The following is a 13,709-nucleotide window of genomic DNA, read 5'->3' as shown; positions in this document are numbered from 1 at the left end:
GGAGTAGAAATGACAGGAAATTGCTTCTCACAGAACCAACAACTGCACAGAAAAAAATCCTCACGTTTAAAGTTTAATCTACTTCTGAGTAATTTTTTAGGTGGTAAAAGAATAAATGTTATAGATTAACCGAAAGCACAGAACTTATCTAAACCAGTCAATCAGCAGAATGGAGTTTCTGGACAAAAACTTCACTTTATAAAATGCTTCAATTTCCATTCCTTATCAACGCGCTTAGGAGAAAGCCATGTGGCTCTGTAACATCATTAAACAAACGTAACATCACGAGCTGCTGTCGTGTGAATGCACTGCCAACAGACAAGACTTCCATGATTTCTGCCTCATTACAGAGTTGCCTGTTCTAAGGCAAACACCGGACTTTCTTCTCTAGAACAAAAATCACGCTCCTGCTGCTCTCCGCAAGCACATATTAAACAAAACACGAAGCCCAGACGAACCCTCACAGTCAAGCCTTCAAATTTTAATAAAACTTAACGTCACCAATTATTAAACAGGGAAAAAAAAGACCCCTCCTGCCAGGATACATTTTCCATTTTAAAATGCAATTAGTGCTTACGTTTCAGTAAGTCTTTCCATGACCCTGATAAGGTCTTTTTCGTTGAGTTAAAAAAATGTGTTTCAAAAAAAAAAAGCCAGCAACAAAAAACAAACAAGACACCAAATACCAAATATAGAATAAACTACTTAAAATTGCCCATAAGTCAGTTTCTATTTGGGAAGGTGGGAAAGTTCTGGAAATTGATGGTGGTGATGGCTGCACAAAACATGAATGTATGTGAAGCCACTGAAACATACACTCACTTTAAAACAGGCAAAATGGTAAATTTTATGTATGTTTTATGCCCACAAACCAACCCACTGTATATTCATTGAAGAAATCTGTGCATCTTTATAATGTTAAAACCATCCTAATTTACCGACTAGGTAACATTTTCCTCATTCGGCCATAGAACTTTAAAACAAATTTACAGCTTTATCAAAAGCAACAGGTAAAACATATTCCATATTTCAGGCAACGCAGTGAAGGGCAGCCACGAGCTCCCATTCAGTAAAATGTGTGACACAGCATCCTGCCACCTCCCGCCTCTGCCCCGGGCCCCGTGCCCTCCCTCCACCCCTCAGCCCTGAGCTTCCCGGACCGGGAACCCTCCTCTCTCTCCCACGGCCTGGTTCCTGCCACCGCCCCCCACCCCTCCTGTCCCCAGCCCTTCCTGACACCTGCCACACCATGTGTGGACTTTGCCGTCTACCACCACAACGCAGTCCCGGGGGGCCGGGCTGTCTGTGCACCGTGGTCCCCGCAAACATCTCAGCGCGGACAGCGCGTTGGTAAACATCCGGTGACCATCAGCTCTGGGCACCCAGTCTGGACCTGGTGCCTCACACGCCTTCCTCCCGAGAACCCGCCCAGGTCTGCCCACACGTGTTCCCCAGCGCCAAGAGCTTACACATTTTATTCCCCGTTTACATCAGAAAAATGGCAACATGAGTTAAGTAACATCGGAAATGAGGCCTGGAAGGAGTGCTCGTCACCTGAAGGTCCCTCCCAGCTTCGTACACACACGCTGCTGTCAGGCTGACCGCCACGCTGAGATGCGTGCACGTGTGTACTTCACGGCGATCTTCCAACTCCCCATGGCTTACCTACACCCGTGAGTCCAAACGACTACTTCCACACGCTTCCTAAGGAGAAAAGGCGATTTAAGCTATTCTACACGCACATAATTCATCTGCCATTCTCAGATACTCTGTCACACGTTTTACCTGCAAGTGACAGATAAACGTAGGTCTGATTTCCCTTCAAATCACGTATCTTCCACACCAATGATTTTGTTCCATGGAATAACTCTAAAACTCCATGATTTGAAAACTCATGTTTGGTGGGCAGTCTGGCCTTTTTGGAAAAAGAAAATCACATAGAATTCTAGTTGACATGCCAATGGCGGAACCTCATTGGCCCTAATCCTTTACTGAAAATAGGCTGCAGGAAATCCTCTTTTCTCTGAAGGAGGGAGACCACATGACGGCCAGGACGGCCCCCTCCTTCTCAGGCAGCCCAGGGGGCCACAGGAGGGGCCGCGAGGGCACCGTGCGCGGGAGCAGGCACGGGGAGGGAGGCCACCAGCATGCCAGGCCCACATCAGCTCACACCCCCAGATGTGGACCTGAGGTCCTCAGGAAGCAGATCCCTCGACTGGAGGACGTCGGTCTGCACGGACCGGACCATGTGGGGAGGTGGGAGAGACCCCCGGACAGTGTCACAACCACTGACGGCTCCAGCACCAGAGGGTGGATCTACACGGGCCCCCCGAGCACCTGACCGTACGCTGTGTGACGCTTTGGGGCCATTTCCAATAGCAGGTCGTAACAGCGAAAGCACACTTTTATGGAAGAGAACGAGGCTGTGACGGAGAGGTAGGCAGCAGGTGGCCTGGGAGCCGGTGTGGGCGACAGCCCAAACCACCAGTGCTGGGCCCGCTACCGCAGAGGAGACAGGTCCTTGTCACCCCACGAGCCCTCCAGGTTCAGTTTTCAAGCACCACTTTCCACTGCTGCCAGAGGCAAGGGGCCACCGTGCACAGAGGCGTCCCGACAGCATGGAGTCCCCAGACCCAACCCCACTGACTAGAGGAAGCGGCTCATGATGCCTCTGGAGCAGACACGCCGTCCAATCCAGTTACGTGGCAGACACCGTGACATCTGTCCCCTCAGTGAGCCAGACGCTGTGGATTTAGGTTGTAACACAAAACCCAGAATAACAGCGTGGACCGCGCCTTGGCACTAACCACCACCCTCCCACCCGCCTCTTCCAGGAAGGAGCAGCAGCAAACACAGAAACACACACAGCCTTTGGCCCGGCCCGGCAGGGGCCCTGCGGTCCGTCAAAACCAACAGCGGTCCAATCACCCAAACCCACTGCCCGGTCCTGCCCGAGCACCGGGCGTCACTCAGTCCTTCCAGGCTCCGCAGGGCATTTGCTTCCGTGTTTGTCTGATGAAACCGTCAGCAAACGCAGCCGCTCTTCCAGGCCGCCGTTCCTGCCGTCCTCCTGCTGCCGGAACATTCACGCTCCAAGCAGCACCTACGTCCATGGCGCACTTCAGCCACGAGCTGAACTGCGTCCCCCTGAATTTATATTTGGGGAGGCAATTAAGATTAAACGAGACCGTGAGGGCGGGAATCTGACAGGACTGGCGGCCTTACAAGAAGAGAGAGCAGAGAGAGAGAGCTGTCGCTCGCCGCACCCCCTTCCCTCCCTCCTCCCACCTCTCCTCCTCCCATCTCTGGGCACAAAGGCACCAGGGAAAGATCACGAGAGGACACAGTGAGAAGGTGCCATCTGGAAGCCAGAAGGAGGGTCCTCACCAGTTCAGCCCCAGGGCCGCCTGTCGTGGGCGCCACACCCAGCCGGGGTGCTCTGCCTCCCGGGCTGAGCAGACCCGGACACACACAAGCAGGCCTGCCTCCGCTTCGCGCTCAAAAACAACGCCAGGCTCGCAGAGCCCCGACGAGCAGTTCAGGGAACCACGTCCTGAACGACACGTCAGGGTTTACCCACGGAGACTCCTTCCTCGCCACATTCTCGGCGTCTCTGTCCTGAGTAACTGAGCACGTGCGCTGAAATGACAGCCGTCTCAGGCTGGTGCTCAGGCTGGCGGCCTCGCCGCATGAGACCCAGGGAAGAGGAGCTTAGGAAGAGGCCCACCGAAAGGTGATAGCAAACTGCAAAGTCCACACACGCTGGACGGGGGACGCCGGGGGGGGGCACGGGCTGCCCGCTGTGGCCCCGGAGGAGCGACGCAGCACCCCTCCCCACAGGCCACAAAGCCTCTCCTGAGACGCGCGGCTTCCGACCGAGGAAGAGTGACCTTACTTTCATTCCCTTCCTGGGCCAAAACAAGAACAAAACCAAAAGCAAAAAACCCCCCAAAACTGTCACAAGGTGCACAAGAGGTGACAGTCCACTCCTGAGAAGTCTTTACAGCCCCCTGCAAGGTGCAGTGCCGTCAGCGTCACGCACAGCTGGCCTGGGGCGAAGGGACTGCCCGGGGAGCAGGGCTGCCGCTCCCTGCCGGAGCCCCGGCACGAAGGCCGTCTGGCGTGAGCCCCGGACAGCGGGTCACTCTGGCCTCTGCCACCACGCGGGCTGTGAAGCGGTGCTGGTGTCAGCACAGAAGTAAAGCCAATGGAGGCTGAGACTCTCCTTGCCAGTGGCAGCCTTGCTGTATTTTTTTACCCATAAAACACATACCCCAGGCTGTGCAAATGTCTGAAAGGACCGCCAACCTTGAGAGATGCAGCCCAGCCCACGGGGCTCAATCCTATGTGGAGTGGGGGGGACTGTGCTGCTGGACGATGGGGTTGCACCGCCACCTCCCAGGAAAATGACTTGTTCCAGTGCTTGAAGTACAAACCTTCTAGCGCACCTGCCAAGAGCTGCTCAGGTTCTGAAATGCATGAAAGGTAAAACCAAAGCCACAGAAACTCAGGAGGCGGGAGGCGGTCAAACACTCAGGCTCAGGTCTGGAAACACACCCATCCTGGAGAATGACCAACCCCTGGACCTGAGTGACGGGAAAGCTGAAGGAGAAGCAGGTGCAAATGAGCAAGAACATGTTACTAACAGGCCCCTCCCTGGGGCGTGGGGCGGGGGGCAGCCCTCGGAGGGAGTCCCTCCCACTCCTCTGCACACCCGGGAAAAGCGTTCACAGGGTTGGTCCGAGGAGGCAGACAGTGATTAACCTGCCACAGAGCTCACCTGTCTGGTCTGGCAGTCGCCCAGGTGACAAAGGTCAACAGAGGGAGCCTAAAATCCTCTCCTGAATTCAGTTCAATGTTGGGTTTCTTCCCGTCCTGAGCACGGCACAAACGAGCCCCCCACCCCCCGAGGATCCCACAAGACGGGGCTCCCCACCCCGTCCCCAGGACACAGAGCCCACCCCTCTGCTCTCCGGGGCCGCCACAAGCCTCTAAACAAAGGAAGCACCAACCCACGGATGAACCCAAACTGGAGGGCCTGTGTCCTTGTGGGGGGAGGGGGCCCGCTCAGGTGGGCGACAGGAGGCCGCGGGACAGGGCGACTGTGGTCCCGGGGGAGCCATCCAGGCGGCACGGCCAGATCACATCATTTTTGAAAAACTGGGGACATCTGGATACTTGTGTGCACTCACCAGGATTTAAATGTTGGCCAGAAACTCAAAGGTTTTAAAATTATTACTATTAAAGTACAGTCCGTCTACAATGTTGTGTTATTTTCTGGTGTGCTCAGACGGTCTGAAGCCCCTGGGGGGATCGACACAACCCCATGGGAGGCTGGCTCCCTCGCTGGTTCTCGAGTCTCAGCTTTAGCTGGGGCAGGCATTCCTCTGAGAACCTGGCAAAAACTGGGAACCCCCTGCCCAGAAAACAAGAAGCGTAAACACAAAAGGCCCTGCGCCGTGTGAGGGGTCTGGGCCACGTGGGGCCGGCTAAGGACGCTTGTTCATGACGAGGCTCCAGGAGAGGGTCCTCCCCAGGCAAGTTCGGGAAGCTCCCACCCAAGTCAGGTGGCCCTGAGACCGGCGTGGGGGGAGGGGGCGGCACAGCCACTGAGAACAGGGCCAGCTGGCGAGACCTGAGGTGGCGGAAGAGCTGCTGTCCAGGAGACTCACTGTGGTGCGTCAGCAACCAGCCAACACTCCCGGCGCAGCCGCTGCTCGCAGCCGACCACTAACGGTGAGAAGTGGGCGGGGCCGCCATTCCTGGGACTCCCCGCCCCTTCCCCAAAGTGAGGCATGAGGCCACCGAGCCCATAAGACTAGCAGCCGTGCCCCTCGCGGCCGCTCTCCCTCCTGAGCCAGGCGCCCGCGCTCCGTCCGTGGAGTGTGTTCCCACTTCCGTCTGAAACTAAACAGCCACTCCCACGCCCGTGGCCTCTCTGGCCTTCTGAGCCCACACTTGGTCTCCGGACAAACCTGCCCTCGCCGTGCTGCGGCCCGCTCCTGGGCGCCTGCCTGCGAGGAGCCAAGGACCCTCTCTTGGTGGGACGCGGCCCAGGGACCTGCCCGAGACCTGGGGCACGGCCCTCCTCGTGCCACATTTTCCTGTATCGGCCCCACTGGACGTGGGGGGACCATGGGCTGCAGCCTTGGGGACTTCCCTTCCTCCACTTGAGTGTTTATTCAGCGAGGGGTGGGACCAGACACCCCCTGCCCATTCCTGTGTGAGGACCGTGAAATGAACAAAGGAGAGAATCCGAAAGCTCGAGGTAACCGTGAACAAGATTTTAAGAGGCTTTCACGAATCACTCAAGCCCTGGAAGCCCGACGGTCTCCTTCAGAAGCACCCAAGGGCTGGAGCGATAAGGGGCCAGTCTGCGCCGGGAGCTGCGCCGGGCGTGAGAGGGCGGCCGGGCCCCAGGAGGAAATGTGGGCCCCGCGCACAGCAGGAGCCTGAGGTCTCCTCCAGGCAGAGGTGCTCACAGCGGGCAAAGGGCATCGGCATCGAGCCCCAGGGGTGACCCAGTGAGTGGACAGCAGCCAGCAGGGACGGCGCGAGGCTGCTGCCCCGCCTGGCCCTTCTCTGCCTGGGATACAGCGGCCAGACAACGGCTCGGCGGGGCCCACAGCCCCGGGGCGTCCCCGAGGACTGGGGTCGGGATGTCCTCCTCCGGTCTGGCAGAGGCTGTATCAGTGGCCACATGCGGCACTCACTAGACGTGCGCTGGGCCCATGAGACTGAGGAGGGCGCTGTGGGGCCCTCCCGGCACAAATCCTTTCTATGACCCCCATTTCTGCTTTGTAGGAAAAAGACTTCAGTGTCCTGGACCTTCCCTGAGTTCCAAAGGGCAGATTCAAGCAGTTGCTCATCAGGGAAGAGGGGTGCGGACACAAGGGAGGATCCGTCAGGAAACAGCAGTGCAGCCTGGGGCAGATCCTGGGTCCTGCTCAAGGAATCCTCAAAAACACCGCTGAGTTCTTCTGCAGGACCCAAGGCCCCTACCCAGGGGGAGGACGGTAACTTCAGGCTGAGCAACTGCAACTCCTGGAGCGGCACCCTGCCCCCCCCACCCCGCCAATCAGAAGAAAGTCCCACGCCTGCAGCCCTCACCCCAAGTTTTGCCTTTAAAACAAAACTTCTCCCCGAAAACCATCGGAGAGCTTGGGGTCTGGGGGCGCGAGCCACCCGTCCCCCTTGCTCGGCCCTGAGGTAACTCCGACGTGGCCGAGACTCCCAACTCCCACATTTCGGCTTTCCTGGCCTCCCTGAGCGCACGGGCGAGTTTGGGAACACCTGCATCAGCGTGTCGGCGTGAGGGCGGAAAGGAGACCCCTGGTGGGGGGCGCCTCAGATGGGACAGAGGTGACAAGAGAGCTCACTGGGGTCAGACAGATACCACAGGAGGAGGCAAGTGTCGGCCACGTCAGGGACCCTTAGCTGCGGGAGAAACAGCGGGGTGACCGCGGGAGGGGAATGCAGGGGCAAGGGAGCTTGTTTTGTTTTTCAAAAGGGCTACTTACAGGCTGACCGAAGGCCACAGGGACTAGCTGGTGCCACCCTAAAAGGGAGATGCTGCTGATCCAGGAACAGGGTTGGAGTGGGGGAGGGGAGATCCAGAACTGGGTGGCAGGACTGACCTTTGCTGACGGGGTCACCTGCCTCAAAGCAGGACGGCAGGAGCATCACCAGAGACGGGCTGCACGGGTGGGGGGTGCGCGCGCCCTGGCTCTCACTGCTGTTCCCCCACCAGGTCCAAGGCCAGGCCACGCCCTCCATGAGGGGGATGGGGGTGGGGGTCACAGGTTTGAGGAAGCAGGAGATACAGACCCTTTGAGGAGCTGGGGGTCAAACGGGACGTCCACTGACCCAGCACCTACTTTGTACAAAGGTCCCCCAACCCCGGGAGCCGCACTCAGGCTTCTCCATTTCAAGCAGGAAGACGCCCACGTCTCAGTCAGAGGCCGAGGCCAGGTCTCAACCTGCATCTTTTGGGCTCCGATGCTGGCCTCGTGAAGAACTGCTTTGTTTTCCTCAGACACCAGTTTCCAAGGGAAAGCAAAAAACAATCCCTTGTTCAATCTTGTGTTTTTATGGCTGTGAAAGTGGCTTTTTATTGATTTTCCTTGCAAATAAATAGCATTCCTGCCTGCATTTAACTTGGTTAAAAAAACATTTATAAGTCTGGGACTTGGGGATCTAACCATCTCTGATTACCCGTCTCTAGTGGAACACATGGGCCCAGCACCAAGGAACAATGTGTTTCTAGGTTCCAGAGCCCAGCACGGCTGTAAACAGAGGACTTCCTGTGTATCGAGCAGCTAGGGTGTTTGTCGATTCGATCCGGTTTTAGCCAACTATAAACAGAGGACTGTGCTCGCACCCCTAGAAATTCCACTGACTGCAGTGAAACCCCAACATCTACTGCCCCCCCCCGTTATTATTAAACCACCCTCCGCATGAAAGAGAAGCATCTCGAGATCAATTATCCCTAATGAGAGGCATCAACCAGGGTTTGAAAGGACAATGGAAGGAATTTAACTTAATAGCCAGAACACAAAGGTTAAATTATACATCAGGCAGATTGCTTGGAAAGACGTGTGCAAACGCTGTGAGGCCCGCCCTGCCCCACGGGGCCAGAGCCAGGTCAGCCTAAGGGGTGGCCTCTTTCAAATACCCGAAGGCCTTCGCGGTTCAAGTGGCTGAACTAACGTCCTGGGGTGCGGACGCCAGTTGCTGAAGGACCAGAGGTCACCCTGCGGCAGCGAAGGCTGCATCAGGAAAGCCACTCCGGATCACGCAGCACCGAAAGCTTTTACGACCAAGACTCCTAAGACTGAGCAAACGGACGAGCTGCCTTTCAGAACCGCCCGACCACCAGCGCGCACTGATCTGTGTGTCGCAACCCACCTGGTGGTTAGAAACGAAAGCAGACACAGGGCACGCATATAAACGGAGACCTCAGAAGGCTGAGCGCGCTCCCACATACAAATCGAGACCTCAGAAGGCTGAGCGCGCGCCCAGAGCCCTGCCTGAGGCTCTCCAGGGACCGACGATGCTTGTTTCTCCCTCAGAAGAAAATCTTAATGTAACAGTTTGTTTCAAAAACAAGTATCTACTGTCCATGAGGAAAACCGTCGGATTCTTCAGGAGTTTGCTGCTTCAAGATGTAAGACATATCCTAGAAAGCAAAAATTGTAGCAAGAAACAGGCAGAGACTCTGACAAGCAGCAAGCACGTCCAGGCTGAAGATAAAAAACAAACCACAAGGATGTCACCACACCGAGCTTCACAGTCAAGCCTGAGCATGAGGCACGAATAGAGGAAGGAGTGTCCTGCGAGGTTCTGGCCTGAAAATGCATTTTGTGGCCAAATGCGGCCTGGGGACATTTGAGCACGCCTTGTTTTAAAGTTGCCTAATTCCATCGGAGCCCCACACCCAGCCCAAGGGCAGCCCAGGGGCCCTGCAGGCCGCGCTGACCGACAGTCACCACACAGGGTGTGACCTGGGGACAAGGCTATGCTGCAGCCCGTAGAGGCAGGAGTGCTGGGCACGAGCGGGGCCAGGCACCGTTCTGAGCTCCAGACCTGTACTAGCTCATTTCACCTTCACAACCACCCTCTGAGCCCGGTACTGCCAGTTACTCTCCCATGAGGAAACTGAGGCAGAGGCGAAGCGAAGCCATCTGCCCACGGTTCCACGGCGTCCGAAGTGGGCAGGCCAGGGCCACACTTGGGCGGGCGCACGTAGCATCTGCAGGGAACCCACGAAGCCACACTGGCTCCTCTCAGGATTTAAACTAGCTGCATCCAGGTGTCCCACCGCACGTCTCTTAAAGGGAGATCACACTACTTCTCCACCCGCTTTGTTAAGTTTCTTTAAAAAGGGCCACGGCACACCGCAGTGTGAAAGCACTTGGCCGTTTATAAACACAGCCTCTCTCTCGTGGCTGGTGTCCGTCCACACTTACACACGACCAGCGGTACCTGCTTTGGAGGACACGCGGCCTAACCCGGAACAGACTCTTCTCATCCATTTCCCTATTCTGAATAAACCCAGAATAAAGTACCTGTAGCCATGGTTTCCAAGGACTTCTTTATATCTTGCTAACCCTCACGCACCATCAGGAAAACATTTCTTTGTCCTAGAAACTCTGCCTATGGGAACACTAGAAGGGAATGGGGTGTCATTGTGTTCATTTTTATAAGTCACATAAGGAAACATGAATATTCAATCCCAGAGACTTTTTTCCTCTAGCAAAAGGAAATAATTCCTACATACTGAAAGATAATCAAATCATAAGAAAACAGACTATGATTATTCCTGGAGAAAGTCAAATTAGCTTAACAGCATAGACAAAAGTCTAATATCATAGAAATGAATGGTTCTGTATGGGAATACGGTGAAGCAGCCAAATGATCAGACTGTTAAAAAAAAAGGTGTGGAACGAGAAAAACAGAAATACTACTGCTGTCCAGAACTTGCGTCCCAGCGACACGACCAGAGGACGCACAGCTGGGGAGTTCACTGAAGAGAAGTCACCTGTTATTTTTGACAGTTTGAAGTCTAGTAACGTAGCGAGGGGGGATTTTAAAAGGTAAAGTCCATCGGCACTGATACAGACTGATGTAACACGAAACAGCTGAAGGCCTGGGGGAAGGGAGGGTGTAAAAGCACAAAAATGGGACGCAAGTCTGCCCACCTGGAGGACGAAGGGGTTGGCAGTGAGCCTCGCAGGTCAGAGGAGGACGGCCCATCACCCTCCATCCTCAGGAAACAGACTGCGCGTTACTGCTCACAATTCAACTCTCCTTTTCACAGTGTGTTCGAGGGGGAACACAGAAGAAATTAACTCGAAAACTAGTCACATTCTAGGTAAATGCCAGTTCCACCCTCCTGAGAGCGGAATCTGGGACCCTCAGGCACTTCTGTGCCACCTCTGGTTACCTACGGTCACTGGTCCCGGGTTTTCCAGGATCTATCCCTGTAGAGACTCGAAGGTGGCACCTGGTGTTAATGTGGTAACATGGACTCAAGAAACCGGCGGGGAACAACATGACCTTCCCTTTGGGAAGCCCCTCCCAGCCCCTTACCAGAATCAGAGAGGAGTCGCTCCAGATGGCTGGGGGGCAGGCTGCCCTTCCCCAGGGAGCCACCAGAAGGTGCACACTCGCTCCTCTGACCCTAAGTCCTCTGGTCAGTGGGTGGATTCAGAGGGAAAGCACTGACTGGACGTTCCCCTTGGATGAACACACTTTCAACTCTGGCCGAGGTCTCCCTCTCAAAGAGGTCTCATAAATATGAAGGACTGACTAAGGGAATTCCTGGGCCAGAAAAAGCCAAGTTCCCGTAGCCATGCCCCCCTTTTAGCGGAAACCTCAGTGCGTGCGACTTTGCAACCTGCGACCGAGGGGCCGGGGGAACAGGGGAGCCATTTGTGAAAGACTCGGCCACGCCAGCCCCGGGACAGTTTCTTTTCGCGGCGCACACCCCTCTTCTACACCCGGCGCACGTTACTGCCGCCCGCGGTCCCCTCGGCCTGATGTGAACCAAAACCAACTCCCCCCTCCACGCCCCCCACCCCATCGCCGCCCCACCATGGGTTGCCGGGACCGAGGATTCCGGGGGAACCTCGCACACCCCAGCCTCGGATCGCACAGGTTACTTTCGTGAAAAAGAGATCCCAAACTTCACTTCGGAATCCCCCCGTGCTGTTACCAAACCAACAAGCGAAGCCGCCGCCTTTCTCTGTGCCGGCGTCCCTCTTCCAGTCCCTTAATCCCCGTGCAGACACAGCAGCCTGAGCATCCCGCCCGGCTCCGGGCCGGCGCTGCTCTCCGCCAGACCCTGCCCGGACAGCCCCCGGCCGGCCCCGCGGACGCCAGCGCCGCGCCGTCGGGGGCCCGAGGTGCCAGCTCCGCAGGTCCCCCCGCGTCCTGCCCGTCCCCGGGGCGCGGTCAGCCGCACGAGGCCGCGCAAGCCCTCAGCGACCCCGGGCCGGGGGGTCGCGGGCCCGTCCCGCCCGACCCCGGTCCCGCGCGGGCAGCACTCACGTATCTGTGCACGAGCGTCCGCACGAGGCTGCAGTCCATGGCTCCTCCGGCCGCGCCCGCCGGCTCAGCGCCCCCAAGCCCGGCTCCTCGCGCCCATGGGCCCGGGCCCCAGTGCGGCCGCGCGCCCCTTCCCGGTCACGGCCTGGGCGCGCCGGGCGGTGCGGGGGGCGGCCGCGGCCCCTCCGCGCTCATGCCCGGCCCGGCCCGCGGCGGCCGGTGCGGGGGTGGCCGCTGGGCGGTGGGGCTGCGGGCCGGGGCGCGGCGGCCGGCAGATCCGGGCGCTGCTCTGCTGCTCCGCTGCTCCGCTCTCCGCCGCGCCTCCGCTCCTCTCCTGCTCTCCGCGCGGCTCTGCGCTCCTCCCGGCCTCCGCCCGCCGCGCCTCTCAGCCCTGCCTCCGGCCGACCGGCCCGGCGCGCACGTCACGAGCGCGTGTGAGCATGCGCCCCGCGGCCCCCGCCCCCGCCCCGCGCCTCGGCCTCGCACACCCCCGCCGGCGCGCGCCCCGGCCCTCCCGCTCGCGTCCCGCCTCCCCCGCCCCGCGGCGCAGGGGCGCGCGCCCGGGGCGGGGGCGGGGGACGACGCCCTGTTGCTTCCGCCTCCAGGGCGGGGACGGTGCGCCCGGCGCCAGGTCCGGGGCGCGGGGACTCCGGCCCAAAACTTGTCTCTCCGCCCGAAGGCCCGAGAGCGGGCGCGAGATGGCGGGGAGTCGGGGAGGGGGCCCGCGGGGCGTGGGGGCGGGGATGCGGGGGCTGCCTGGGCCGGTGCGTGGCCCCCTCCCGCTTTGCAGGTGACAGGGGGCGAGGCGTGCCTCCCTCGGCTGCCCGGGGTCGCGCAGCTTTTCTGCGCTGGGACGAAGGTTCGCGCCAGGTCTCCCACCTGGCGTGCTTGCTGCTCTCTGCAGGCCCGCGGTCTCCCTCGCCCGGACCCCTGGCGCCGGGACTGCAGAGCTGTGCCAGTCGCAGGCGCTTGTAATCCGGCGGAGGTGAGGGGCTGGAATTAGCCTTGAACCTGTTACACCAGCCGCCAGCCCGGCATGCCGCCCTCTCCCGTCCAGCCGGTCCAGCTCCCGCCTCCGCCCCCCCCCCTGCTCCGCCCGGATGTCACCAGGAGAAGGCTCTGGGCTCGCCGGCGGGCCTCCAGGCCCCGGGCGCCGCGCTCGGCCCTCGCGCAGTTGTCAGCGCACCAGACGAGAGAGGGAGAACGTTTCCCTCGCTCAGACTCCCGACTTCAGTCCCGGGGAGTGTTTCTGTTTCCCCAACGAGAAACAAACTCTCTTCTCAACCGCGGTCAGCCTTGAATTAGTGGATGTACTTTGTTTGCAACTTCTGTTTCCCCGCCACGGGCCGCCACTTGTGAAGCCGGGGAGGCCTGAGGACAGCTTCGGCTGCTGGTCGAAGACCGGCCGGCCCCCAGAAGAAGGCGCCTGAGTGTTGCCCCTGGCTGGTGTGGGAGAGAAGCCCCCCTGGACACGATCTGGGTGAGATACTGAAGACTAAGAATGAGCCACGCTGAATGGTGCCGGTGCGAGACCGGCTGGGTCTGAACTGCTTTTCTTCAGTAAAATGCTGCGCTTTTTGGTCCACTGACTCCCTGATCCTCCGCCTTCCATCCACATCCACTCTCTCCTGCTCCGCATCCAGGAGGCCCATGGCCATCAT

General features: G+C 58.5%; 1 protein-coding gene across 4 annotated transcripts in view; it reads right to left on the bottom strand.

Annotated features, from left to right (window-relative positions):
- ATP11A (ATPase phospholipid transporting 11A) overlaps nt 1–12,497 on the bottom strand; it is a 92,087-nt gene extending 79,590 nt beyond the window's left edge. For 3 of the 4 annotated variants that reach the window (XM_072976565.1, XM_072976566.1, XM_072976567.1), the window contains exon 1: nt 12,052–12,497. In XM_072976565.1, coding sequence (XP_072832666.1) covers nt 12,052–12,090 — 39 coding nt within the window. In that variant the 5' untranslated portion in view covers nt 12,091–12,497. The remainder of the gene's footprint in view (nt 1–12,051) is intronic. The other variant, XM_072976564.1, reaches the window with a different exon arrangement.
- Nucleotides 12,498–13,709: the final 1,212 nt, after the last annotated feature.

Source organism: Vicugna pacos, chromosome 14, assembly GCF_048564905.1.
Source record: "Vicugna pacos chromosome 14, VicPac4, whole genome shotgun sequence".
NCBI classification, from domain to species: Eukaryota; Metazoa; Chordata; class Mammalia; order Artiodactyla; family Camelidae; genus Vicugna; species Vicugna pacos.
The sequence above is the reverse complement of the archived record's forward strand: the minus strand, read 5'-3'. Positions and strand labels throughout refer to the sequence as shown.